Raw genomic sequence first — 26,243 nt, 5'->3', positions numbered from 1 at the left:
AAAATATGTTTGCTGGGATGTACAGTACATCTGTCCAAATGAAAGATAGCTAGCAATATGTTAGCTATGGGGATTCTTTTGAGTCCAAAATAAGTCAAACCGAAACAATTGACACCATGGAGATATATAGAAGTCTCATCTTTGTATCTATGCCATTATGGCATCTGTGAGATGCATAGCCAGCCGGGGGATCCAACCATCCAAGACCCCAAATATTGCCATCTATTTGGCCAAAACATAGACATCTATAATGTGCTATACTGTACTATGCTCTGCTGTACTCTACTGCAGGGGTTCCCAGCATTGGGGAACATCCGCGCCACGTCTATTTCTATGGGCACAAGCACATTTATGACAAACTGTTCACACTCCTCTTGTTGGCTGAGAGAACATTTCGCCATTTTAAAGCTTATTTCCTGCAAATCAATGGTCTAAGAAACCAAGCTAAAAAAATTGAGCTGACATGGGCTAGTTGATCTGGACATTTCTGACAAGTTTAAAATAGCTCTCTAAGGTCTGCATTGACTGACATGACAAGAGGAAAACTGCTTATGCGCTACCCAATTTCAAAATTGCACCTTGTGCATTACACTACTACAACTTTCAGGAGTAAGTTGAGTCCCCCACCAATTAAACACTCAAGACCACAAATAAAAAAAACACTCAAGACCACAAATTCGGTCTTTAACTGGTCATGGTCTCAACTCACTGGGTCTGGATCTTGGGACCAATGTCCTGGTATAAATATTGGTCTTGGCTCCTGGATATTACCATAGTCTTTGGTTTACAAACCATAGGCAACCCAATTTGAAGAAGCCAATGCTCTCTGGTCATTTGCTGATCACTCACCAATCGCCACCCAGTTTACTATATTTAAAATGGTGGAAGCCCTCAATGGCAATGTCTATACTAAAGCGAGTTATATCCATCTGAGTCCTCTATTTATCTCTATTGACACTTGACACTGAAACACCTGTTATTTTGCCAACGCCTGTTATTTTGTTAATTTGGTATGCAAATCATTTCTCAAATTAATCTGTAATAGAAGGTTAATCAAAATGATTACTACTGTGCTGTTCTCCCTTTATTGCTACTTTTTCACTATGTTTCGGAAATGACATCTAGTGGGGTGGTAAGGTAAATTCTGGTAAATATTTCAAATATGCAATACAAACAAAGTGTGTGAGTAGAATATGTCTACCTGACATATGTTGGAAGATGTGTGCTGAAAGTTTGCGGAAAATAGGATACACATTTATTTTTCAACCCCAAATTTGCACCACTTCTGTATAATGACCCATACACTATACACTGAGTGCACAAAACATTAGGAACACCACTTTCCATGACAGACTGACCAGGTGAAAGCTATGATCCCTTATTGATGTCACTTGAATCACTTCAATCAGTGTAGATGAAGGGGAGGAGACAGGTTAAAGAAGGATTTTTAAGGCTTGAGACAATTGAGATTGTGTATGTGTGCCATTCAGAGGGTGAATGGGCAAGTGCCTTTGAATTGGGTATGGTTGTAGGTACCAGGCGCACCGGTTTGAGTGTCAAGAACTGCAACGCTGCTGGGTTTTTCATGCACAACAGTTTCCTGTGTGTATCAAGAATGGTTCACTACCCAAAGGACATCCAGCCAACTTGACAACTGTGGGAAGCATTGGAGTCAACATGGGCCAGCATCACTGTGGAACGCTTTTGAAACCTTGCCCAACGAATTGAGGCTGTTCTGAGGGTAAAAGGGGGTGCTACTCAATATTAGGAAGGTGTTCCTAATGTTTTGTTCACTCAATATATATTTGTACACAACATTTTGAGAAAGTATAAAACTGAGAGATTCCCAGAGCTCCCTCGCTCTCTTCACTCCAGCATCGGTTTTGATTCAGCCAGCTCTTGATTTGACCACATAATAATAATTTTAAAGGATTGGTTAATTTAATAACAGCCATTTTAAGTGTTGGCAGGATCAACGTTACTGTTGCTCATATGACTCCTTGTAGCACATGACCTTAAGGGTTACTTAGGCAACCGACAACTTCCTAACCCTTTCCCCTTCCCCCACCTGACATGTGACAGTAAAACAAATATGAAAAATGAGAAGCAATAATAATAATAATAATAATGATGATGCAAAATAAAACAACCCTTGTGAACATAGGTAAAAGGAGGATGGAGAGAGAAGTGAGAGAGAAGACAACTGACTAATATTAGAAAATAAAAAGAACCCTCGCCGTCCAACTGACCGTTTGGGACAATCTCGGTTGTCCGTCCGTCTGTCTTTAGAGGCTGCAAGTCGTAAGCAGTCTGTGTGGGGACACTGAGGAAGAGACAGTCATCCCTTTCTTTCACCTACTCGTGTTCCCTCTCTCTCGCTCTCCACTGGGGAAGACCTGTCTGGGAAGGCTGGGTGCCCCTGTACGGCTGAGGGGGCGGGGGAGGGTCTTGGGGTGAGGGGAAATGGGGGGACATTTTTTAGGGTGTCTTCTCTTCACACCCCCTTGTGCCAGCAGTGGTCGAGAGGGAAAGCCATGTAACGTACCCTCGGAGAGGGAGAGGGTGGGTCCTGTGTCTGTCCATCCATGAGAGTGAGTGTGAAACTCTGGAACTCTGCTGCCCTACATAGCCAGAGGGGTAGTGGTGGTGGCAGGGGAGGTTGTGTGTTTGGGCGGGGCCAGCTCCAGGAGCGCACGCACCGTCCCGGCCACCTGGGGGAGCCCTCTCTCCTCCAGGATGTGGAGGGGCAGGCACAGCTGGGTCTGAGGCCAGACGAAGAGCACATGTCCACACAAACACACAGGAACACACACGCATGACAAAGGGAGGAGGGAAAACGGGAGTGGGGAGAACAAAAAAAGGGTATGTCAATGGATGGGTAAATAATAATAACAAAAACAACAACCACCAAAACATAACAGACATCATCAACACAAATGTAAAGATGTCAAACTCAACAAAAGATGGAAAAGAAGTTGAATGGGATCCAAAGGCATGACCTTGAGGAGAGCATGGAAGGGGAGCAGGGGTGTGCAAACAGAGGCACAGGGTTACAATAAGTAGGGACTCGTGCACTGAGACACTCACTGAACAACATATCCCACAGGAGCAAATATAGGTGAGTGTGAGAATATGAGAGAGAGAGAGAGAGAACATGTGATAACACAGACTGCAGAGAGGAAGGAAGTCACACCAAATATTTGGTTCATTTTATTGTGAAGGGAGGAGCTCTGGGGAAGAGTTGAAAGGTCAACAACAGAAGACACAGGAGAGATAGGCACACGGTTACACACACTAAGCAAACAGACCACCGACACAGAGAACATACACACCGCACTTCGGAGCTGGAAGAGACATTACTCCTTGTCATTCAGCACAGACCAACAACAGACTACACACAGGTTGCGTCCCGAATGGCACCCTATTCCCGATTGAGTGCACTACTTTTAACCAGGGGGCCCATAGGGCTCTGATCAAAAGTAGTGCACTATAAGGAATAGGGTCCCTTTAGGAACAAACCCACAGATTCACTCCCTCTCTCTTTCTCACAAAATATGTGCTTTGTCTTCGTATAGAACAGTATAAGAGCACTCATTGCGATATACAGTGCCTTCAGAAAGTATTCACACCCCTTGACTTTTTCCACATTTTGTTGTGTTACAGACTGAATTTAAAATGTCAAAATGCCCCATAATGCCAAAATGGAATTTTTACAAATTAATAAAAAATATCCCACACATACAATTATCTGTCTCTCAGTTGAGCAGTGAATTCCAAACACAGATTCAACCACAAAGACCAGGGCGATTTTCCAATGCCTCACAAAGAAGGTATATTGGTATAAAAAAATTTAAAAATAATAAAGCAGACATTGAATATCCCTTTGAACATGGTGAAGTTATTAATTACATTTCGGATTGTGTATCAATACACCCAGTCACTACAAAGATACAGGCATCCTTGCTAACCCAGTTGCCGGAGAGGAAGGAAACCGCTCAGGGATTTCACCATGAGGCCAATGGTGACATTAAAACCGTGTAATGGCTGTGATAGGAGAAAACTGAGGATGGATCAACATTGTAGTTACTCCACAATACTAACAGAATTGACAGTGAAAAGAAGAAAGCCTGTACAAAATACAAATATTCCAAAACATGCATCCTGTTTGCAACAAGGCACTAAAGTAATACTGCAAAAGAATTGGCAAATCAATCAACTTTCTGTCCTGAATACCAACTGTTATGTTTGGGGCAAATCCAATACATCACATCACATCACTGAGTACCACTTCAAGCATAGTGGTGGCTGCATCATGTTATGGGTATGCGTGTAATCGTTAAGGACTGGGGAGTTTTTCAGGATAAAAAATAAATGGAATGGAGCTTAGCAGAGGCAAAATTCTAGAGGAAAACTTGGTTCAGTCTGCTTTCCACCAGACAGTGGGAGATTAATTCAACTTTCAGCAGGACAATAACCTAAAACACAAGGCCAAACCTACACTGGAGTTGCTTACCAAGACAGTGAATGTTCCTGAGTGGCCGAGTTATAGTTTTGACTTAAATCTTCTTGAAAATCTATGGCAAAACCTGAAAATTGATGTCTAGCAATGATCAACAACCAATTTGACAGAGCTCACAGCTGTAATCACTGCCAAAGGTGATTCTAACATGTATTGGACTCATGTATTGAATACGTATCTAAATCAAGATATTAGGGTAAAAAAAAAAAATCACCCCTTTGACAGAGTATTTTGTGTAGATCGTAGACAAAAAAGGACAATGAAATCCATTTTAATGCCACTTTGTAACAACAAAATTTGGAAAAAGTCAAGTGCGTGTACAATAGGCGTGCAGCCATTACCATTCTCATTACTGTATTTCAATATGGCTGTGGCCACATCTCTCTAAGCTTGTGCAAGGCGCTCGAAAAATGGATAATATTATGTTTTAAAAGCATTTTCATAACGTCACGTTCAACAAGGTTACATAACGTCGACATATAAAATGTAGGTTGATTTGAGCGTTTCAGTTAAGGTTAGGATTGGGGAGGGGAAGCTGATCCTAGATCTGTACCTAGGGGGAAACGTCATCCCGGCGCCACAAAATGAGCATTAGGACTGAGGGGGGGCTGGATCACAGACAGTCAAGGAGAAAAAGGTTCCTGTAGGATACTTGATTGTGCGTCAGCAAGGACTCAAAGGCTTAGAAAATGACCCTCGACGACATGCTCTCTTTTTGATTAGGCATAAACTTCAGACTGATTTTGCAGCTAAGGCTAAGCTGTGTTCGAGTCAGGAGAGAAGAGAAGCGCTTGGCGTTGATTGGTCAGATTACTTGTGGTTGGTTCTTCTCAGGGGCAGGAGGAGGGAGGAAGCACGTGGGCTACATATGACAAGCACTCTGACTTGATTGATGTTATCAGTGCAATGGAAGTGCTTTCGGGTGGGAAGGTTCCATCTAAAAACACACACGCACACACATAGGCAGGCAGACAAACTTAAGGCACAGGAGGAGGTTCAGTAGGTAGGTACAGTAGTGGACAGTTCAGTGACACAGACAACACAGCAACCTCCAGGGTCTCGCTGTCTCTCTCAATGGGGGGCAGTTCTAGTACATGACAGAAGGGTAACGAGGGAGCATTGAAGGTCCACCTCGCCACTCCTTGTTGGGACGCAAGTAACCTTCCCCAACAAACAACTGTGTGTGTGTGTGTGTGTGCGAGCGTGCGTGCACGAGTAGTAGAGAGTCAGTTCGTTGTGGGACGAGGAAGGTGAGGAAGGGGTTGTGTGGTCCAGACAGACAGTTCAGAGGTGGGGCACCAGGTGGCAGTACAGGGCACACAACACAGACATGATGGACAGATAGAACAGGGCGAAGCCTGCCAGCTGGGCCGGGGGAGAACGCATTAGGAGGCGGGGAGGAGCCATGGAGAGCAGGACCCCCAGCATCCCGTAAACACAGCCTCCCCGGCCAGCCAGAACCTCCTCCACTGTGCACAGCCTCTCCTGTCCCACGGGAGGTGAAGTGGTGGAAGAGAATAGCGGAGGGAGGGGGAAGGCAAAGGATAAGATCACACAGATAGGGGAGTTTTGTGTTTGGATGGACAGATGGAAGATGCGTTTGAGAGGGAAGTGTTATGGTTAAAAGAAAGAGAAGAGTGGAGGAGCGGAAAGAGAGAGAAAGAAGGTTACTGTTATTAAGCGTCTCTCCAAATCCAGTTTACAAAAGCTTTGCCGGTTGCCAGTTTGTCACTTGAGTTTGCTGGAGTCAATTGATAAAAAGAGCAGGGACAGAGAACTAGGCTAAACCGTTGTTGATACAAAAAGTAGAGTAGTAGAGGGAGTTTGTCTCCCTACTCTGTACAATAAATATTGCATTGTCTGAAAGTAGCCTTCAGGTATTTCATTAATTTGGTGAGGTCACTGTCTGCTGCTAGCAAATTAATTGAATTTCTGTAGAACACAGTCAGTCAGTAAAGGTCCTCTTGTATCTAACCCATCACAAACACACAGACGTTTAAGCACGAAGACTAGAGAGTTGAGCATGCCATACCTTTACTCAACTAGTGTGAAGGTCTTACCTGTGGAACCCCGATCCTGCGACACGCCTCCAGAAAGTTCTCCACGTTCCGCCGACACTTGGCCATGGTCAGTTTGGGCTTGATGGACACAGACAGAACGGGGACAATGGTAAGCAAATGGCACCCTTTTCCCTGTATAGAGCACTACTTTTGACCAGGGCCTATAGGGCTATGGTCACCGTAGTGCACTATATAGGGAATAGGGTGCTATTTGGGACGTAAGGCAGTGTCTGATCATAACCCAAATGCGAATCTTTCGCAAAGTAAAAAGTAGCAGTGTTGTATTGATATGCTTGAAGTGTAGTGTTCCTGACAGAAAGGCACACTGACTAAATTAATTCTAAAACTGACATCTCACTAATGCATGCATGGTATGCACGCACAGCACACATACAACATGCGCAAACACACACGCTCATGCAAACACACACACACACAAACACTCACCACAGCAGGGGAGGGCACATGGATGCTGGGTACGGATCGTGGCCACATGTGATTGGCTAGATGGCAGAGCACGACCCCGTCTGTCAGTGCTGCTCCGAGGTCGCTGGGCAAGGACACTTTCAGACGCGACTCGATGTTCTACAAAATAGAGTACGACAAAGTTACAGGGGGATCAGCACATGTAGGGCCAGGAGTTGTTCCTGACCTTGTGATCTGCCCTGGGCTCATAAAGCATCTCAGAGTAGGAGTGCTGATCTAGGATCAGGTCCCCTGTGTCCATATAATTGTACTCATTGTGATCTGAAAGGCAAAACTGATTCTAGTTTAGCATTTCTACGCTTTATTTATGAATATGGGCCAAGGAACCCAGCACAAACTCCAGGCCTTAATCATTTGGTTAAAAGGGGGGAGAATCTGTTTGTCGGGTGTTGTTCACCTTCCGCAGTTGCTCCACCAGAGCAGCCTCCTCTCCCACAGGGCCTTGAGGCTGGGAAGGGGTCACCTCTTCAGGCTCCGGCCTGGGGGAGGCACCATCACCTGGGGAGGAAGGCAGAGACAGACAGGCTCAAACATACAAACAGAATGGGTGCTAATAATTAATCCTGAAGAGGGGGAAAGTCCAGCTCTCTACAGATACAATGGCATGATCAGACGGCTGGCAAACAATTCAGAAGGCAAACTACAGCAGATAGACTGAACTCTACAGCAACAGGCAGACGGAACTCTGAGCTGTAGACAAGCTCTGAGCAACAGACAGATGGAGCTCTACAGCAACAGACGGAAGGGACTCTACAGCAACAGACGGAACTTGAAGTAATAGAGAGATGGAACAAAACCATCAGAAAACTGAGCTCTGAAACTGTAAGCAACAGACACATGGAAGTCACTGAACTCTACAGCTACAGACAGACAGACAGACAGACCTCTGACCTAGACAGAACTCAAAGTAATAGATGGGATCACAAAACTAACAGAGGGGACCATCACACATAATAGTAAAAACAAAAGGCAACAATTTCCCCTCCCCCACTTAAACATAGAAATCTGTCCATATCCAAAATTATTTAAAACTACCCCCCCCCCCCCCCTCCCAATTTAATTCTAAGGGTGTGAACCTTCTATTATGTTTGACTATCCACAGTATCGCTCAGTGACTGTGCAGGATCCCATCCAGACGAGTCCATCAGCCCAGCCACAGTTACATGCGCATTGGTACCAACACTCTCTTCTGAAAGCTCCCAAGGCCATCCAGACAGTTGTGATCCGGTGACATACCTCTCCTCTGCTCTTCCTTCTGGCTGAGGCGAAACAAGAAGCTTTCTGGCCGCTGGGCGGGCCCCCGGCAGGAGGGCGGGGCAACAGGGCCGGGGTAAGAAGGTGATTGGAGGGCTGCAAACAGGAAGTGAGCAGGTGGGAGAGTGAATAGGACGTGTAATTTCACATTTTTATTTTAGTCATTTAGCAGACGCTCTTATCCAGAGCGACTTACAGTTAGTTAGTGCATACATTATTTTTTTTCATACCCCCTGTGGGAATCGAACCCACAACCTTGGCGTTGCAAACGCCATGCTCTATCAACTGAGCTACATCCCTGCCGGCCATTCCCTCCCCTACCCTGGACGACGCTGGGCCAATTGCGCGCCGCCCCATGGGTCTCCCGGTCGCGGCCGGCTACGACAGAGCCTGGATTCGAACCAGGATCTCTAGTGGCACAGCTTAGACCACTGCGCCACTCTGACACCAATAAGAAGATCCACAGGAACATCTAAGGGGTAGTGGTCAATTTGGGATACAGAAAATTAGTAAGGAGAGGGGAGGAGTGTGTGGGAAGCTGCTCAAGTTCACAGCCATTGATACTCTGGTTTCCCTGGAAGCCAGTGGGAATAGCTGCACCTAGCAGTGAAGGGCAGCAGGAATAGTGTGACTGGTGTCTTACCTGTAGGAGACAGGGAGGAGGAGCGATCCTCGCCCTGCTGAGTGGCCAGTCGAGTCCCAGCGGAGAGCAAACAGAGAGAGGGAGAGAGAGAGAGTACATTTCATCCCTCTTTCAATTTGAGTCAGGACGAAAACACCAACATTCATGCATATACGGTTCTCTCAACAATACTCAGGTGTCTCACACCTCCGTTGGCACCAGAGATGTAATGAGGGAGGGGAAAGGCCCGTAAACATCACTCAAGCACCCTTTGACGCCAACATTAGCGCTGTTAGCATTAGCATTCATCTTGACTGTTTGATGTTTACAGACCTATATTTTACCCCTACATCAAAGTTCGGCAACCATTACATAGGAGATGGTGTATTATGGGCATAGAGCCCTGGAGCAGGCTATCTGGCTGCATGTAGGTAGAGTGCCCCTTAGGGTTAGCTAATAATAACAAGAATATTAATGGGTTGGATTTAGAAAGGGCCTAGTGCTTTCCTACTAGGTGCTCAAAGTGTTTCCATTGTACAGGGGAAACTCACCCCATCCACCACCAAAGTGTAGCTCACACCTGGGTGATGCCACGGCAGCCATTTTGCACGGGGGAGCACACCACACATGCGCTTGACAAACCATCACTAAACTGGCCCTGGACCAGTGTTTAGCAGCATGCTCTAAAACCCAAAGTATAAGGAAATAAAGAGAAAGAGACGGAAAAGGGAGGTTGCTCTGAAAAGAAGACGTGCAAGGTTTCAGTACCTGCAGTAGACACGTGGGGACGATGTCGGCAGGATAAGAGGGACACCCATCTATGGACATCCCAGACCCAGAAAGAGACTGGGGGGGTGGTCGGATAGAAAGAGTGCAGGAGGACAAAAGTAAAAGGAAGAACATAGAGAGACAAGAAAGGAATAGCAAAAGGTGGATTGAGGGATTTGTTTTTAGAAAATCCAATGAGAATTGAGGAGAAAGAGTAACTCAAGGAAGTGTGAAGGAAAATAAAATAAAAAGAAAGACGTGGAATAATGGAGAGATTTTATATGCAGAGAGAGATAGAGAAAATTGAGTACTGTTGAGTAAGCACAGTGCACACACAGCATGCTGCACAGATACGGGCCGCAAAACAACAACTGTGTGCGTGTGTTTGGGATGGTATATTTGCAGACAGCACATGTATATCATTTTTCATTTTAGTCATTTAGCAGACGCTCTTATCCAGAGCAATATGGGTTAAGTGCCTATGACTTGATTTGTTTGTTTGTATGTATGTATTGCTGTGTATGATTACTCCAACAATGTGTGACTGTGTGTGTATGTATGCTGTGTACACAGTTGCTCCATAATTGTGCGTGTGAAACGAGTCAAATGTTTGTGTGCGTGTGTAGTACTGTAGCAAAAAGTGTGTTTCACCTGCTTGTGAGTGCCAGGCCTCCTCTTTATAGTGTTGGTGTCAGTGTCTATCTCAAACACCATGAGAGGCTGGTACTCGCTCTAACAGTGAACCAGCCGGAGAAGGGAGAAAGAGAGAGAGAGAGAAAATAAACAAATACAGACAGAGGGGAATTGGAAGGGAAAGAAGGAGGAGAAGAAGAGAGGGGTTAAGCCAGGACAGGTGTAAGCTGGTTACAATGCGTCAGGAAGACGAAGGGACCTATTTGCTGCGCCTTATGGGCTCTGGTCAAAATTGGGGCACTATATAGGGAATAGGGTGCCATTTGGGACACAGACATTGTCTCTGGAACAGGTTAGTAAAATAAAGTTTAGTCAATAAGCAAGGGGGACAGGCAAGGATTCCAACAGCCAGCTGAACCCCAGAACCAAGCAGCAGGTCATCTAATAACTATACTAACAGCATTTTCACACTATCGTGCAGACCCAAGCCATACTGTGCTGGTGTGGATATTTCCATTTTACATTTCCTTCCCTGCACCCGATTACGTAACTAGTGTCAGCCCCCTTTTAAAGGGATATTTTAATAAAAAATATTTTGGTATTTTGTTCATTAGTATTCTGTTGACACAGTCACAAATTGTGCATGTCAGCAGATTAAGTTTTCAAGGAAGAGCACTTTCAGTACAGTGCTCCATCTTAAACTACTTAAAGGTTTTTTTGAGTAAAATATCATTTTAACTGAGCTGAGGGGCATGGTTAGCTTGCCAAGTCCCGCCCAAACCAGGCTGTAAATAAGCCGTGTCTACCAAAGCAGGCTGATCCTTGAGTTACACCGTACTGTGCTCAGAGAAAAGTGAGCCAGAGGAGTACAGTTTGGGTTGGAGGAATGTTAGTGTGAAAAAGTTACAATAGCCAGGGTTGTGTTCATTAGGGCACTTGACAGAAAATGAAAATGAGCGTTTTATCCTAGTCCCACTTGGCAGTTCCATCCGCTTTCTTCCGTTTGGTGCGTAATGAACACGATCCAGTTAATGTTGTCAAACGCCAGACTCTTCTTTTACAGTGGCCGTGAACGGCAGGATTTGCATCGCTCACTGACCAAAAGACTGTTGGATAATTGGAAAAACTAAACGCAGTCCATAAGATTGTCAGATGCAATTAGAAAGACCAGATTTCCACACAGACAGACATACTGAAAAAGTAATGCATATGATGAAATACAGGTAACTGCCATAATAAAGGAAACACCTAAATACAAGTGTCTTAATAGGGCGTTGGGCCACCACGAGCCACCAGAACAGCTTCAATGCTCCTTGGAATAGATTCTACAAGTGTCTGGAACTCTATTGGAGGGATGCGTCACCATTCTTCTATGAGAAATTCCATCCTTTGGTGTTTTGTTGATGGTGGTGTTCAATTGGGTTGAGATTTGGTGACTGAGACACACACCCTTTAAACCCCCTACGCTCCTTTGAGACCCCTCTTTCAAAGTGACTTAGATCTCTTCTAACCATGGTAGCCAAAATAATGGGCAACTGGGCATTTTTATACATGACCCTAAGCATGATGGGATGTTTATTGCTTAATTAACTCAGGAACCACACCTGTGTGGAAGCACCTGCTTTCAATATACTTTGTATCCCTCATTTACTCAAGTGTTTCCTTTATTTTGTCAGTTACCTGTAAGTCTATAGATTAACATGTGTAGCTATATAACCAAACAGTAGACAAGAGTGTTAATCCAACCATGGAAGACTAGTTAGAGGGGGAGGACTATGAAAGGTTATTGGGTGTTGACGGGTGGGTAAAGGACAGACAGAGAGCAGGTGACACACTGGTCGTGTTCCCATTTCCTACTGTTCTCCTAAAGTGGGCACTCGTTTACTCCCCCACATGGGTTTAAAAGCATAAGATTCATTTTTGTTGAAATAATTTTAAAAAATGTTTTTTATCCCCCAGAACAGCATTAGATTGGTGTAAGCATGCCATGGGCTACCATATTTATTTCCCCAGTTGCTCCCTTAAAAGAAAAGTCGTATTTTGAAGTCGGGGGCTCGCGCCCTTGTGTGGCCGACCGGGAACTGCAGTGGGGTCACCAAGTATTGTTTCTAAATTAAGAGTACAGATTATTGCATGGAAGGATATGAACGTTTTTGAGAAAGATAACTTGAAAAATAACATTTTATTGAGTAAATGTATTTATTGGTTTCTTTTCATTTTGATAAGAGATGAAAATGCAATTAATAAAATAAATAAAAAATTGACCACTGTTTTAAAATCAGTGGAGGAGTGAAGGAGTGCACACTTGTAGGAGAAGAATGGAAGAAGAGAATGGAAGCACAGCCACGGCGCCTTACCACGAAGAGGGCCGAGTCGTCCGTGTGGGTGGAACGCCTGGAGGGGTACGCGTTCTGGCAGGGAGGAGTGGAAGAGAGGGAATGAGGACAGAACACACAGGGAAGACAGGAGGTGAGGCTGGAGAGGGGGGAGGGGGAGATAGCTAGGATATATAGCCAGGGCTCTAGACTAACATTTTCAGTTGGTGGCACCAGCCCATGATTTGGTGGAACCCCTGGAAAAAAATGTGTGCAGCGTCCCACAATATAATACATTTGAGTCAGCACCTGTAATTACAAAGTAATTCACAATGCTTTATTAAGAAGTGTCATAGACTACAGAGATGGTATTCAATAAATAAGTGTCCAACATGTCCAAGCAGGAATGCATGATTCAAAATACTTTGATATGCAACCTAATCCAGTGATTGTCATGAATCTTGGGTTGACAATTAGGCTACTTTTGTTATATTTTACTGTCAATATAGGGCTCCAGAAATGACATTTTTTGTCTTTATGTGCACTAATATTATTGGGTTATAGTATATGCATTGGTTGAAGCTCAATGTTACATTCAAATTTCCCTACCGTCATATCTAAACCAATATGACACCAATGTCGATGGAAATTTGTAAATAAACTTGACTGACCATACACAACACACTCCCTGCCTCTAGTCACGATTTTTTGGCCCAAACCTAGCTCAAATTCTAGACGTCGGATTAAAACGAGGCTACAGCGTCCATAAAGTGAGCATTAGACTTGCCACCTTTCGGACTGAATACGTTTGTAGGTGCAACAGTTTATGAAATGTATAATGTATCACTCTCACGTGCTCATTTCTGTCCATTAAGAACCAACGACGTGCTACCCTTTTGTAGCATTTCTGACAATGCCAACATATTTTCAGCCGAATCTCAAGAGTTCTAAAACCGGACCAAAGCACTTGGGTTGCGCAGCAACAGTGCTAGTAGCTAGCTAACACCAGTCGGATGAGAGGCAAGCTACAAGCAAAGGAAGCGAGCTGTATTTTGCTATGGAAGGTTTTTCACATGGCTGAAGCCATCTGTGTAAATTGTTGGCCTTGACACTTGCATGTAATAAGCACAAATAAGATAGCGAACCTCCTTGACTGCTATTGCCAGTTAGCTAGCCAACTAATGTTAGCCAATAACGTTCGCTAGCTACAAGCCAACAGGGCTGTAACGTTAACATTAATAGGTCGGACACTACATTTTTAACAACGCTTTTTTTCTGATAAAAACTAGTTCATTCCATCCACCGTGGAGCCCAGTTTCATGCTTGCCGTAGTTTTGAAGTAATAGAGAAAAAACAGGCCTTATTTTAGGACATTTTTTCCACCCTGCCAGCTCCTATTAATTCTATTGAGCACCGTGGCACCAACTCGCCTTCTATTCCCAGCCCATTGTTCCACGTCACAATGCCTGCTTCGCTATTGTCGGCAATGAGACCTGCCCACGTTAACCTCGTAGGCTTAAATCAGGTAATTTATATTACTTAACAGTAATCTGTTAAATGCTTTTTCAGTCCTTCCTCTTGCGTTAGCAGTGTGGAAAGGGACAGAACAAAGTGCACGCAGGAGTGGTGTAATAAAGTGTATATCCTTACTAAAAGTAGTAATTACTCAGAATTGCTAAATATAAAATGTTCTAGTTCATTTGATCACTTACAACCATAAAATAACCATTTATAGCATAAACAATGAAACTGACAAACACCATACATTTAGTTAATTATAAAAAAATTAACATAAATGTATTTAGATGGGTGACGTTATCTGCCAAAGTAACACCCCCTTAACATATAAACACAGACACTGAAAATGAGTTTTTTTTTTTTTTTTTTTTAGCCTTTGCTTTGCTGAGCAGTTCATTTTCAGGAGTGTGCTGCCTGCCTGCCATGTCAACAGATGAGTAAAGCTGTGAATAATGAAAAGTTAATACGTTTTTGCCACGCTTTCACATAGAGGCCTAGTTTACATTTACATTTTAGTCATTTAGCAGACGCTCTTATCCAGAGTGACTAGGGTAAGTGTCTTGCTCAAAGGTACATCAACAGATGTTTCACCTAGTCGGTTCTGGGATTCGAACCACAGCCACCTTGTATGTATTGTAATGGTTTGAAGTTCTACACCATTTAAATCAGGATAACATATTATTTCTAATGAGATAAGTTTGAGGAGGGTGCAATGCTGTTACCAATTGCTGGTAGTTAAAACGTCAACAACAACAAAAAATACTAATGGCACTGAGGTCGTCCCATTGTTTTCTATAGGGGAAATATAGGTATGTCTTTATTTCACAAAATATCTCGCAATGTGTATATTTTTATTTTTTCAAATCAGACACCATTTTAAAATCAGGATAATCTCCTCTTTCTAATTATGTAAGGCTGGGCAGCGTACTCTGTTGTCATCAAAAGCTAGTATTTAAAATGTAAAAAAGTACACGATATTGTTGGAACTCTGAGGCTGCCCCATTGTTTCCCTATGGGAAAATTCTACAAGGACATGTCTATTTCGCCAAATATCTCACAATGTGTATATTTAGATTTTTTCAAGTCGCACACCATTTTAATCATGAGAATCTCCTCTTTCTAATTATGTAAGGCTGGGAAGCGTACTCCGTTGTCATCAAACGCTAGCCCCAAATTTATATAAAACAAAAAAAAATGGAAATATTACATTTACATACAGTACCAGTCAAAAGTTTGTTTGCTAGGAAAGCAGCCAGCTAGCTAGCTAAATAACTAAGTGAAGTCTGGTGAATTGTGTCCCCACAAGTTGCCTAGCTAGTTGTTTGCTGGCTACTGTAATGACAGGAGCGTTTGTTGACATTTTACAGATTGTGACGCAATCCACTTTCAATGCCTATTATTTGTAGGCTACCTTGCATCCATTCCAAGATAGGGCACAATCTGCTAACCTATAATTAGCTACTTTCTTATTACCATACTTCTAATTACTGTTACAATCAAAAGCATTCTATTGTAAGGACCTCATGAATTTCTTACAATAAGGGCACACTTAATAATCAATATGCATGTTTCAGTCATTACAGATTGACTGCCTATAGGCAATTTACCCTGTGGGCAAGATGACACTTGGGGAAGAGGAACAGAGTGCCTATACCTGCCTGTGTGGTCCATGCAATCCAATCGCAATTCCACTCTGAGGAGTACTACGGATTTGAATATGCTTTTTAGGATGTTAAGATTTGACCTGCTCATGCAGTCTACCTTACATGTTGTTGTTTATCCTTCATTTATTTTATGCAGCCTACTGTAGTAAATTGTGTAATGAATAACAAAATGGCTATTACATATGAATTTCTCCATGCCAAATGTCTTTATGCAATTTCATTTATTCCACCACCACCAAATTGTTCCCTATAGAGTATATACGAAAGGCTGCCTCTCTCATGCTGTTCTCATTCTAGGTATGATGTCTCTCCCTGCACAGTGCGCACGCGAGTACCTTCTATTCACGCTCCTGGTGCATGCCAAGCCAAGTTCACAGTTATTGTAAAGAACTAATGGTGCTTTTCAACTGGGAACTCAGGGGGAAAAAAACAAGTTCAAATCATGACGTCAGTGATCTTAAGGTCGAAAAGTCTAGAAAGATGCCAGAGTTGCCAAGTTGGATGACCATTCAAAACAATTTTTCGCAGTTGTCTTGAACACACTGAAGTCGTAAGTCGGAGATTTCAGAGTTCCTAGTTGTGTTGAACGCGGCATAAGTTATCGGTTATGTTTGTACATTACAGTTCCTTTTGTGTGCGTTGATGAACAGTAAGTTGCTTTCCATGTCACTGTTTATAATGTATTTCTCCTGTACATTTGTTAGCCAGCACACTGTATTTCCCTCAGAGTTTAGACGTCTGTAATACCGTTTATGTCAGTGGCTAAGTGTGTTAATTAGGTAATTGGCCAAGTAAGCTGGTAATATGTATCTGCAGCATGGCTAGCTCCCTAGCACTTCATTATCATTCCTTTAGTAACCGCGTGTACATTCAGGTTTGTTTAGTTATTACCGCTAACCCTGAATCCAGGGGCAACAGATGGGCTTTGGCACTTCACTGATTGTCGCTTGAGTGGTAGGGCATGGTAGTGGACTACTTCTGTTCTTTAAAATGAATTACTACAGCCTGGGGCTATACAGTAAGACCCCCCTTTCCACCTCTTGTGAGCCGGTTCTGTCAATAGTGTGTGATTGTTGACAGCCAGATAACATACATATTCTGTTCTTCTGAAATACATTTTCTTCAGATCATGTTTCTTTAGACCTGCCTAGAATAAATAATGGATTTATTGTGATGGTGTATATTAAATTGATTTATTAAACTTAGACTAAAATGTAGATGTTCAAAAGGCGTGCATCAGAGGCTTGTATGCGTGGAGGCCTGGAGTTGCTAAACGTGTTTTATGTTAATTAACGGTAAATTACCGTGAATCCGGCATTCTTTGGCATGACAACCGGCTGACAAAATGTTATGACCGCCAAAGCCCCTAGATGCAGTACAAATCACATTATTGTGGGAGTACCTCCTCTTAGAGTATGAATTAGACTGTTTGAGAAGGTTTGAATCCTAAGCAACCTGCATACACATTGTTTGAAGTACAATAGACCAACATAGTTACAGTAGTAGGTCAAAGCTGTGTGTATGGGTGGAGCTCATGTGAATTTCCATTCTTTTTCTTCAGACCAATGCCTACTTCTCAGTTATAACTTAGTGTTTTGTTTTTAATTATATTATAGGTCTAATTCAACTGGTGTTTATTCACCACCTGAGGAAGTGGAAACGCAAAACACATTAGCTTGCTCGCTAACTGTAAATATAATACCTACTGCTAGTAGCCAGTGTATTAATCTAACAGTAAATGTCCCCCAAAAAACTGCAATGAGTGCACTTGCGATGGCCGATGCGCAATTTTGCGTGCTCTGTATTTCAAAGCCATATCAGACATCTTGATTGTAAAACAGTGTGCTTTGAGCGCAATAATTATCATTGAGAAATACAAATTATATACCTACAGAAAGCTGAGACCCTCTTCTCTTTATTATGGACAACTAGCTGCTTCCAAAGTTGTGTTTTTTCCCTGCATTTGCATTTTGAAATGTTATACAATCACGAGGGGCCCACAAGGGGGTAGAGCGAGTGTGAGAGGCTCGCTCATTACAGCAGACGGCCACAACGAAACAGGCTGGCACAGCAGCAGGAAAGACACTTTTATTATAGGAATGATGAGGATAATGCACTTACTGTTTAACAAATTCATGGTTTTATCCGCCCATAAAATAGGACGTTTTGATTGAGGTGACCAGGTAGAATGTGCGACCAATAAAAAATGTAACTTGCACAGCGAAGTTAAAGGGTCGCAAAATGCAACAAAATGGTTGCAGTCTGGAACCCTGCATATAGCACAGATTTTTTAAAAAGTAGGCACAAAAAAGATGTCTTATATAAAACATTGTTAAACATCGACAATACTTTGCTGGGGTCGTAGATGTTTAGTCTTTACCCTCAAGAATCAGTGATGGTATAACTGGAGAGCGGAGGGAGGGTGAAGGAAGGCACGTGACCACAATAGGAGCAAAAGAGAGGGATGTGTGTGTGTGTGTGTGTGTGGGGAGGACGCGATGAGGACAATTGAAAGGGGGATGAGGTAGAATGCACCACCAGACATGACTGCTGAAGAAAATGCGTGGTCATGTTTACAGAGAGCCCCTGTGAATTTGTATAAAACCCTACGCTTCTTCAGTTATAACTAGAACCATTTATGCCAACACACACATTAACTCACCATGGAGAGACCTTCAGAGTGAGAGAAAACAGAGCAAAGAGGTAAGGGAAGGAGGCAGGGAGGCAGGGAGAGAGAGAACAGAGTGTAGAGAGCAGTGTGTGGACTCACCTCGTTCTCTGTGGGACTCAGCTTGGTAGGACTTTGAGACGCTTTGTGCTGTAGAGACCGAGAGACCAGTCTCAGTCATACACAGTGCGCTCCAAAAGTATCCAAAAGTCAAAATGTCTACTTAGAAAAAGCGCTAGAGAATGTCACTTTCATTTGAGGCCATTCATATATTTGTCTTTTTAAAACATAAGGCTACTCTAGATACATACACAGCATCAGTGTCAGCCCCTTCTATTACCAACTCTCCACTAACGTTCCATTAACTCCACCACTTACAGTGATACAAGAGCAAGACATACAGTGGGGAAAAAAAGTATTTAGTCAGCCACCAATTGTGCAAGTTCTCCCACTTAAAAAGATGAGAGAGGCCTGTAATTTTCATCATAGGTACACGTCAAATATGAGAGACAAATTGTGGAAAAAAATTCCAGAAAATCACATTGTAGGATTTTTAAGGAATTTATTTGCAAATTATGGTGGAAAATAAGTATTTGGTCACCTACAAACAAGCAAGATTTCTGGCTCTCACAGACCTGTAACTTCTTCTTTAAGAGGCTCCTATGTCCTCCACTCGTTAACTGTATTAATGGCACCTGTTTGAACTTGTTATCAGTATAAAAGACACCTGTCCACAACCTCAAACAGTCACACTCCAAACTCCACTATGGCCAAGACCAAAGAGCTGTCAAAGGACACCAGAAACAAAATTGTAGACCTGCACCAGGCTGGGAAGACTGAATCTGCAATAGGTAAGCAGCTTGGTTTGAAGAAATCAACTGTGGGAGCAATTATTAGGAAATGGAAGGCATACAAGACCACTGATAATCTCCCTCGATCTGGGGCTCCACGCAAGATCTCACCCCGTGGGGTCAAAATGATCACAAGACCGGTGAGCAAAAATCCCAGAACCACACGGGGGGACCTAGTGAATGACCTGCAGAGAGCTGGGACCAAAGTAACAAAGCCTACCATCAGTAACACACTACGCCGCCAGGGACATAAATCCTGCAGTGCCCTGCTTAAGCCAGTACATGTCCAGGCCCGTGCTAGAGTGCATTTGGATGATCCAGAAGAGGATTGGGAGAATGTCATATGGTCAGATGAAACCAAAATAGAACTTTTTTGGTCAAAACTCAACTCGTCGTGTTTCGAGGACAAAGAATGCTGAGTTGCATCCAAAGAACACCATACCTACTGTGAAGCATGGGGGTGGAAACATCATGCTTTGGGGCTGTTTTTCTGCAAAGGGACCAGGACGACTGATCCGTGTAAAGGAAAGAATGAATGGGGCCATGTATCATGAGATTTTGAGTGAAAACCTCCTTCCATCAGCAAGGGCATTGAAGATGAAACGTGGCTGGGTCTTTCAGTATGACAATGATCCCAAACACACCGCCCGGGCAACGAAGGAGTGGCTTCGTAAGAAGCATTTCAAGGTCCTGGAATGGCCTAGCCAGTCTCCAGATCTCAACCCCATAGAAAATCTTTGGAGGGGAGTTGAAAGTCCGTGTTGCCCAGCGACAGCCCCAAAACATCACGCTCTAGAGGAGATCTGCATGGAGAAAGGGCCAAAATACCGTGTGTGAAAACCTTGTGAAGACTTACAGAAAACGTTTGACCTGTGTCATTGCCAACAAAGGGTATATAACAAAGTATTGAGAAACTTTTGTTATTGACCATATACTTATTTTCCACCATAATTTGCAAATAAATTCATAAAAAATCCTACAATGTGATTTTCTGGATTTTTTTCCCTCATTTTGTCTGTCATAGTTGACGTGTACCTATGATGAAAATTACAGGCCTCTCTCATCTTTTTAAGTGGGAGAACTTTCACAATTGGTGGCTGACTAAATACTTTTTTTCCCCACTGTAAATCAACAGAATAAAAATTAATAGTAGTCAGAGGAACCTTGACGTAGGTCATGACGGCGTCCCGCTGCACTGAGCGTGACTTCTGCCTCTCCTCCTCGTACCGCAGGACGGCCAACTGGGCCATCCTCCGCACGTGCTCAACGCCCCCACCCGGTGCCCCGCCCGGACCTGCGCCAACCCCAGCCCCTGACCCTCTCTGAACACAGGGAGAGAGAGGGAGGGGGGAGAGAGAGGAAGGGGGAGGAAACAAAGCGAGAGGAGAGAAACCAAGAGAGAGAGGGAGATGAAGGAAGATAGCAGAGGGAAACAGAGAGGGCGAGGAGGCGGAACGAGGAAGAGAGGAATGGAGTTGAAAAGAGGCGGTATCAACATTTAGACTCAATAAATGAAGTTTTAAAACATGTAAGTAGTAATTGACGTAGTAATAATCAGTATTGGAAGCTGTACAGAGCATTTAGACACTCGGGTTACCTGATTATGAGAGGCAGAAGAGGCTGGATCATGGGCAGTCCTGAGGGAGGGGATGGGTGGGAGACAGATGGGGAAAGGGAGGGGGTTAGATGTGTGATCTAACTCAACACATTAGATTAGAGATCTTTATTTAGACTGGAGATTATGGTCTGTTGGGTACATTGGGTCATTTGTTGAGTCCAATTTTTTTGTTGTTAAAAACCGAACAGAGACACGACAATAACACAGGCTGAGAATCTGCCACAGAGCTGGGCTCGTGTGTTTGTGTGAGAGTGTTATACAGCACATACAACTCTGTTATAGGTCAAGTTACAAGAAAGGCAGGGTGTGTGTGCGTGTACGTCTTCCTACCTCTTCTGCAGAGAATTGTGTTGCCTCGGGTCGTCTGTCCTTGAGTCCCTGGAGGAGTTGGACTTGACTGGAGAGCCCTACAAAGAGACAGAGACAAGAGACAGTCATCAATACACCAGCCACGATCTTGCTCTTACACCACACACAAACACACACACACCAGGGGTGCGTTCAGTTCTATGTGGTGTGAAGATTTGCACTGAATTACATGTTTCCCTAAAACAGTGCGCATTCTTCAACTGCCTTTGAGGTACATTTGCTCCCGTTTGGGGAGTGTGGCGAGGTGTGGTCTGATCAATATGGATGTGACCATTTCAAATTGCAAAACTCATGCAGCACACCATACACTATCACTTTCTGGGTCACCATAATCAGGTTCTTCAACTGGTCATTCAGAACAGTAGTTTCTGTTTAATTATTATTATTTCTATTCAATTTTGTAATTTTACCCCCTTTTTCTCCCCAATTTCTTGATATCCAATTGCGATCTTGTCTCATCGCTGCAACTCCCCAACGGGCTCGGGAGAAACGAAGATCGAGTCATGCGTCCTCCAAAACATGATTCGCCAAGCCGCGCTTCTTAACACCCGCTCGCTTAACCCGGAAGCCAGCTGCACCAATGTTTTGGAGGAAACACTGTTCAATTGACGACTGAAGTCAGCTTGCAGGCGCCCAGCCCACCACAAGGAGTCGCTAGAGCACGATGAGCCAAGTAAAGCCCCCCTGGCCAAATCCTCCCCTAACCCGGATGACACTGGGCCAATTGTGCGCCGCCCTATGGGACTCTTGGTCACGGCCGGTTGTGACACACCTGGGATCGAACCCCAGGCTGTAGTGACGCCGCAACACTGCGATGCAGTGCCTTAGACTGCTGCGCCACATCAGGAGGCAGTTTCTGTTGAATTAAACATTGCATACCGTTCTGTTGTGATGAACGGGCCCCTAGCCTTCTACATACAGTCCTGTACACCCTGGCCAGTCACACGTACACGCACACTCATGAACACACACACAGTTAGTTCAGTTGGCAGAGCATGGCACTTGTACGGGTGTGAGTGATTCCCACTGGGGCCACCCATACAAAAATGTATGCAAAAATGTAAAATGGCTTGCTGAATGGCATAAATTATATTTTATATCACACACACAAATAACACAATTACCTCTCTGGTGATGCGGCGCTCAATGTAAGCCATGAACTGGGAGCTGAGGCTGATGGTTGCTGCTACTTCTCCTCGCCTACCCTCCTCCTCCTCCTCCTCTCCTGTACAGCTGTCAATGAAGTCTATCTGCTCCAGCTCTGCCTCTACTACAGACAGATTGATAGAGAGACACAAGACAGAAAGACAGATTACACACCAGCTCAGAGTAAAGAGACACAAGATGTAGAATATACACTGAACAAAAATATGCAACAATTTCAAAGACTTATATAAGGAAATCAGTCAGTTGAAATAAATTCATTAGGACCTAGTCTATGGATTTCACGACTGGGAATACAGATATGCATCTGTTGGTCACAGATACCTTTAAAAAAAAAAAAGTAGGGCCGTGGATCAGAAAACCAGTCAGTATCTGGTGTGGGCACCATTTGCCTCATGCAGTGCGACATCTCCTTCGCATAGAGTTGATCAGGTTGTTGATTGTGGCCTGTGTAATGTTGTCCCACTCCTCTTCAATGGCTGTGCAAAATTGCTGAATATTGGCAGGAACTGGTACACTGTCGTACACGTCGACCCCGAGCATTCCAAACATGCTCAGCGGGTGACATGTCTGGTGAGTATGCAGGCCATGGAAGAACTGGGACATTTTCAGCTTCCAGGAATTGTGTACAGGTCCTTGCGACATGGGGCCATGCATTATCATGCTGAAACATGAGGTTATGGCGGCGGATGAATGGCATGACAATGGGCCTCAGGAACTCGTCATGGTATCGCCGTGCATTGAAATTGCCATCGATAAAATGCAATTGTGTTCGTTGTCCGTAGCTTTTCCCTCCCCATACCATAACCCCACCACCACGGGGCACTCTGTTCACAACGTTGACGTCACCAAACCGCTCGCCCACACGACGCCATACGCCGTCTGCCCGGTAGAGTTGAAACCGGGATTCATCCGTGAAGAGCACACTTCTCCAGCGTGCCAGTGGCCATCGAAGGTGAGCATTTGCCCACTGAAGTCGGTTACGATGCCGAACCGCAGTCATGTCAAGACCCTGGTGAGGACGACGAGCACGCAGATGAGCTTTCCTGAGACGGTTTCTGACAGTTTGTGCAGAAATTCTTCAGTTGTGGAAACCCACAGTTTCATCAGCTGTCCAGGTGGCTGGTCTCAGGTGAAGGTGAAGAAGCCGGATGTGGAGGTCCTGGGCTGGCGTGGTTACACGTGGTCTGCGGTTGTGAGGCCAGTTGGACATAGTGCCTATTTCTCTAAAACGACGTTGGAGGCGGCTTATGGTAGAGATATTAACATTAAATTCTCCTTCAACAGCTCTGGTGGACATTCCTGCAGTCAGCATGCCAATTCTATGCTCCTTCAAGACATCTGTGGCTTTGTTGTGACAAAACGACACATTTTAGAGTGGCATTTTAATTGTCCCCAGCACAAGGTGCACCTGTGTAATGATGTTTAATCAGCTTCTTGATATGCCACACCTCTCAAGTGGAAGGATTATCTTGGCAAAGGAGAAATGCTCACGAACAGGGATGTAAACAAATTTGTGCACAACATTGGAGAGAAATAAGCTTTTTGTGCGTATGGAAAATGAAACATGGCTTATTGCGTTTATATTTTTGTTCAGCGTATATTTCCACAGATGTAGACTATAATCAGCCTGAAATCCAGGCCCGTTTTGGGCTAACATTCCACTCCTTGTACCTCTTCTCATATGCCAAACAGTGTGTCAGGGAGGGAAAAGCTAAAACCAACAGACTGGTACCCAAGCTAGAATACAATTGAATAATACTGTGAATAATACTGTAAACACAGTACAATACAGTTCAGTTCACACACACAAACAGACATTTGTTGATTCTCACATGTGCCATTGGTCACAGGATGGGAGCCAGTCGTCCTATGCTCCTCCCTCTCCCGCCGCTGTCTCTGTTCTTTGGTGATCTCTGCCACACGCAGTGGCAGGTCCGACAACTCATCCGTGGGCTGTAGGTAAAGAAGGAATGAAAGAGTAAATGAATAGGAGTGGAAGAAACGCATTAATGGAGAGATTAGCTTCTACATAAGTGTGAAATATGACACTACCTTGCAATCATAGAACCTTTGTGATTGCTCTTTGTTGCCATTCATGATACCTGTGACGTGTGTGTGGTGACGGCTGTGAGGACTATGGAATTTTGGATAATGACTAATTGTCATGTAAATTACCACAGTTACTGTCATAATTGTCATTTTTGTTAAAAGTTTTGAGCTTGTACTGCAACATAATGCATCTTTGACAATTAGCTACGACATTAGCGACATCACAGCTTTGGTGACACCCCCGTCTCAAAATCTAATGGTTTTGACCGCTTGGAACTCAGTCGGTCTGTCATTTGGGACGCACTAAGAACCTTATACAGTGTAATTATGTGTAAATACACAGTGCAACTTACTTACACAGTTACATAGCATCTGCAACATGCCAATTCAAAAACAGAGCGCAAATAATTGGGTATACAGTGCATTTGGAAAGTATTCAGACCCCCTTCACCTTTTCCACATTTTGTTACGTTATAGCCTTATTCTAAAAAAATTTTTTTATTTTTTATTATCCATCAATCTACACATAATACCCCAGAATTTTGCAAAAAAATTATAATAATAAAATGAAATATCACATTTAAATAAGTATTCAGACCCTTTACTCAGTACTTTGTTGAAGTACTTTTGGCAGCGATTACAGCCTTGAGTGTTCTTGGGTATGACGCTACAACCTTGGCACACCAGTATTTGGGGAGTTTCTCCCATTCGTCTATGCCGATCCTCTCAAGCTCTGTCAGGTTGGATGGGGAGCGTCGCTGCACAGCTATTTTCAGGTCTCTCCAGAGATGTTCGATCGGGTTCAAGTCCGGGCTCTGGCTGGGCCACTCAAGGACATTAAGACTAGTCCCGAAGCCACTCCTGCATTGTCTTGGCTGTGTGCTTAGGGTTGTTATCCTGTTGGAAGGTGAACCTTCGCCCCAGTCTGAGGTCCTGAGCGCTCTGGAGCAGGTTTTCATCAAGGATCGTGACTAGTCTCCCAGTCCCTGCTATTGAAAAACGTCCCCACAGCATGATGCTGCCACCACCATGCTTCACCGTTGGAATGGTATTGGCCAGGTGATGAGCTGTGCCTGGTTTCCTCCAGACGTGACACTTGGCTTTCAGGCCAAGGAGTTCAATCTTGGTTTCATCAGACCAGAGAGTCTTACTTCTCATGCTCTTAGAGTCCTTTAGGTGCCTTTTGGCAAACTCCAAGCGGGCTGTCAGGTGCCTTTTACTGAGGAGTGGCTTCCGTCTGGCCATTCTACCATAAAGGCCTGATTGGTGGAGTGCTGCAGAGCATCCGCACTGAGCTAAAGGGTAGAGCTGCCGCTTTCAAGGAACGGGACTCTAACCCGGACGCTTATAAGAAATCCCGCTATGACCTCCGACGAACCATCAAACAGGCAAAGAGTCAATACAGGTCTAAGATTGAATCATACTACACTGGCTCTGACGCTCGTCGGATGTGGCAGGGCTTGAAAACTATTACAGACTACAAAGGGAAGCACAGCCGCGAGCTGCCCAGTGACACAAGCCTACCAGACGAGCTAAACCACTTCTATGCTCGCTTCGAGGCAAGCAACACTGAAGCATGCATGAGAGCACCAGCTGTTCCGGATGACTATGTGATCACGCTCTCCGTAGCCGATGTGAGTAAGACTTTTAAGCAGGTCAACATTCACAAGGCCGCAGGGCCA

General features: G+C 44.1%; 1 protein-coding gene across 6 annotated transcripts in view; it reads right to left on the bottom strand.

The window, feature by feature from the left end:
• Positions 1-1,724: 1,724 nt before the first annotated feature.
• LOC121561737 (DISP complex protein LRCH3) overlaps positions 1,725-26,243 on the bottom strand; it is an 80,131-nt gene continuing 55,612 nt past the window's right edge. The window contains exons 8-22 of one of the 6 annotated variants that reach the window (XM_041874239.2): positions 24,345-24,465; positions 22,470-22,615; positions 21,307-21,383; positions 20,956-20,995; positions 20,522-20,680; positions 18,610-18,657; positions 12,700-12,753; positions 10,361-10,441; positions 9,710-9,787; positions 8,963-8,999; positions 8,302-8,415; positions 7,463-7,563; positions 7,027-7,164; positions 6,580-6,657; positions 1,725-2,762 (exon numbers count right to left, since the gene is read on the bottom strand). In XM_041874239.2, the coding sequence (XP_041730173.2) occupies positions 2,622-2,762; positions 6,580-6,657; positions 7,027-7,164; positions 7,463-7,563; positions 8,302-8,415; positions 8,963-8,999; positions 9,710-9,787; positions 10,361-10,441; positions 12,700-12,753; positions 18,610-18,657; positions 20,522-20,680; positions 20,956-20,995; positions 21,307-21,383; positions 22,470-22,615; positions 24,345-24,465 (1,413 nt within the window). In that variant the 3' untranslated portion in view covers positions 1,725-2,621. Of the gene's footprint in view, positions 2,763-4,613; positions 6,005-6,579; positions 6,658-7,026; positions 7,165-7,462; positions 7,564-8,301; positions 8,416-8,962; positions 9,000-9,709; positions 9,788-10,360; positions 10,442-12,699; positions 12,754-18,609; positions 18,658-20,521; positions 20,681-20,955; positions 20,996-21,306; positions 21,384-22,469; positions 22,616-24,344; positions 24,466-26,243 lie in introns of those variants that run through there. The other 5 variants (XM_041874237.2, XM_045213261.1, XM_041874238.2 and 2 more) reach the window with 5 other exon arrangements.

This window comes from Coregonus clupeaformis, chromosome 5, assembly GCF_020615455.1.
Source record: "Coregonus clupeaformis isolate EN_2021a chromosome 5, ASM2061545v1, whole genome shotgun sequence".
NCBI lineage: Eukaryota > Metazoa > Chordata > Actinopteri > Salmoniformes > Salmonidae > Coregonus > Coregonus clupeaformis.
Note: the sequence above shows the minus strand (reverse complement) of the source record. Positions and strands in the feature narration are given on the sequence as shown.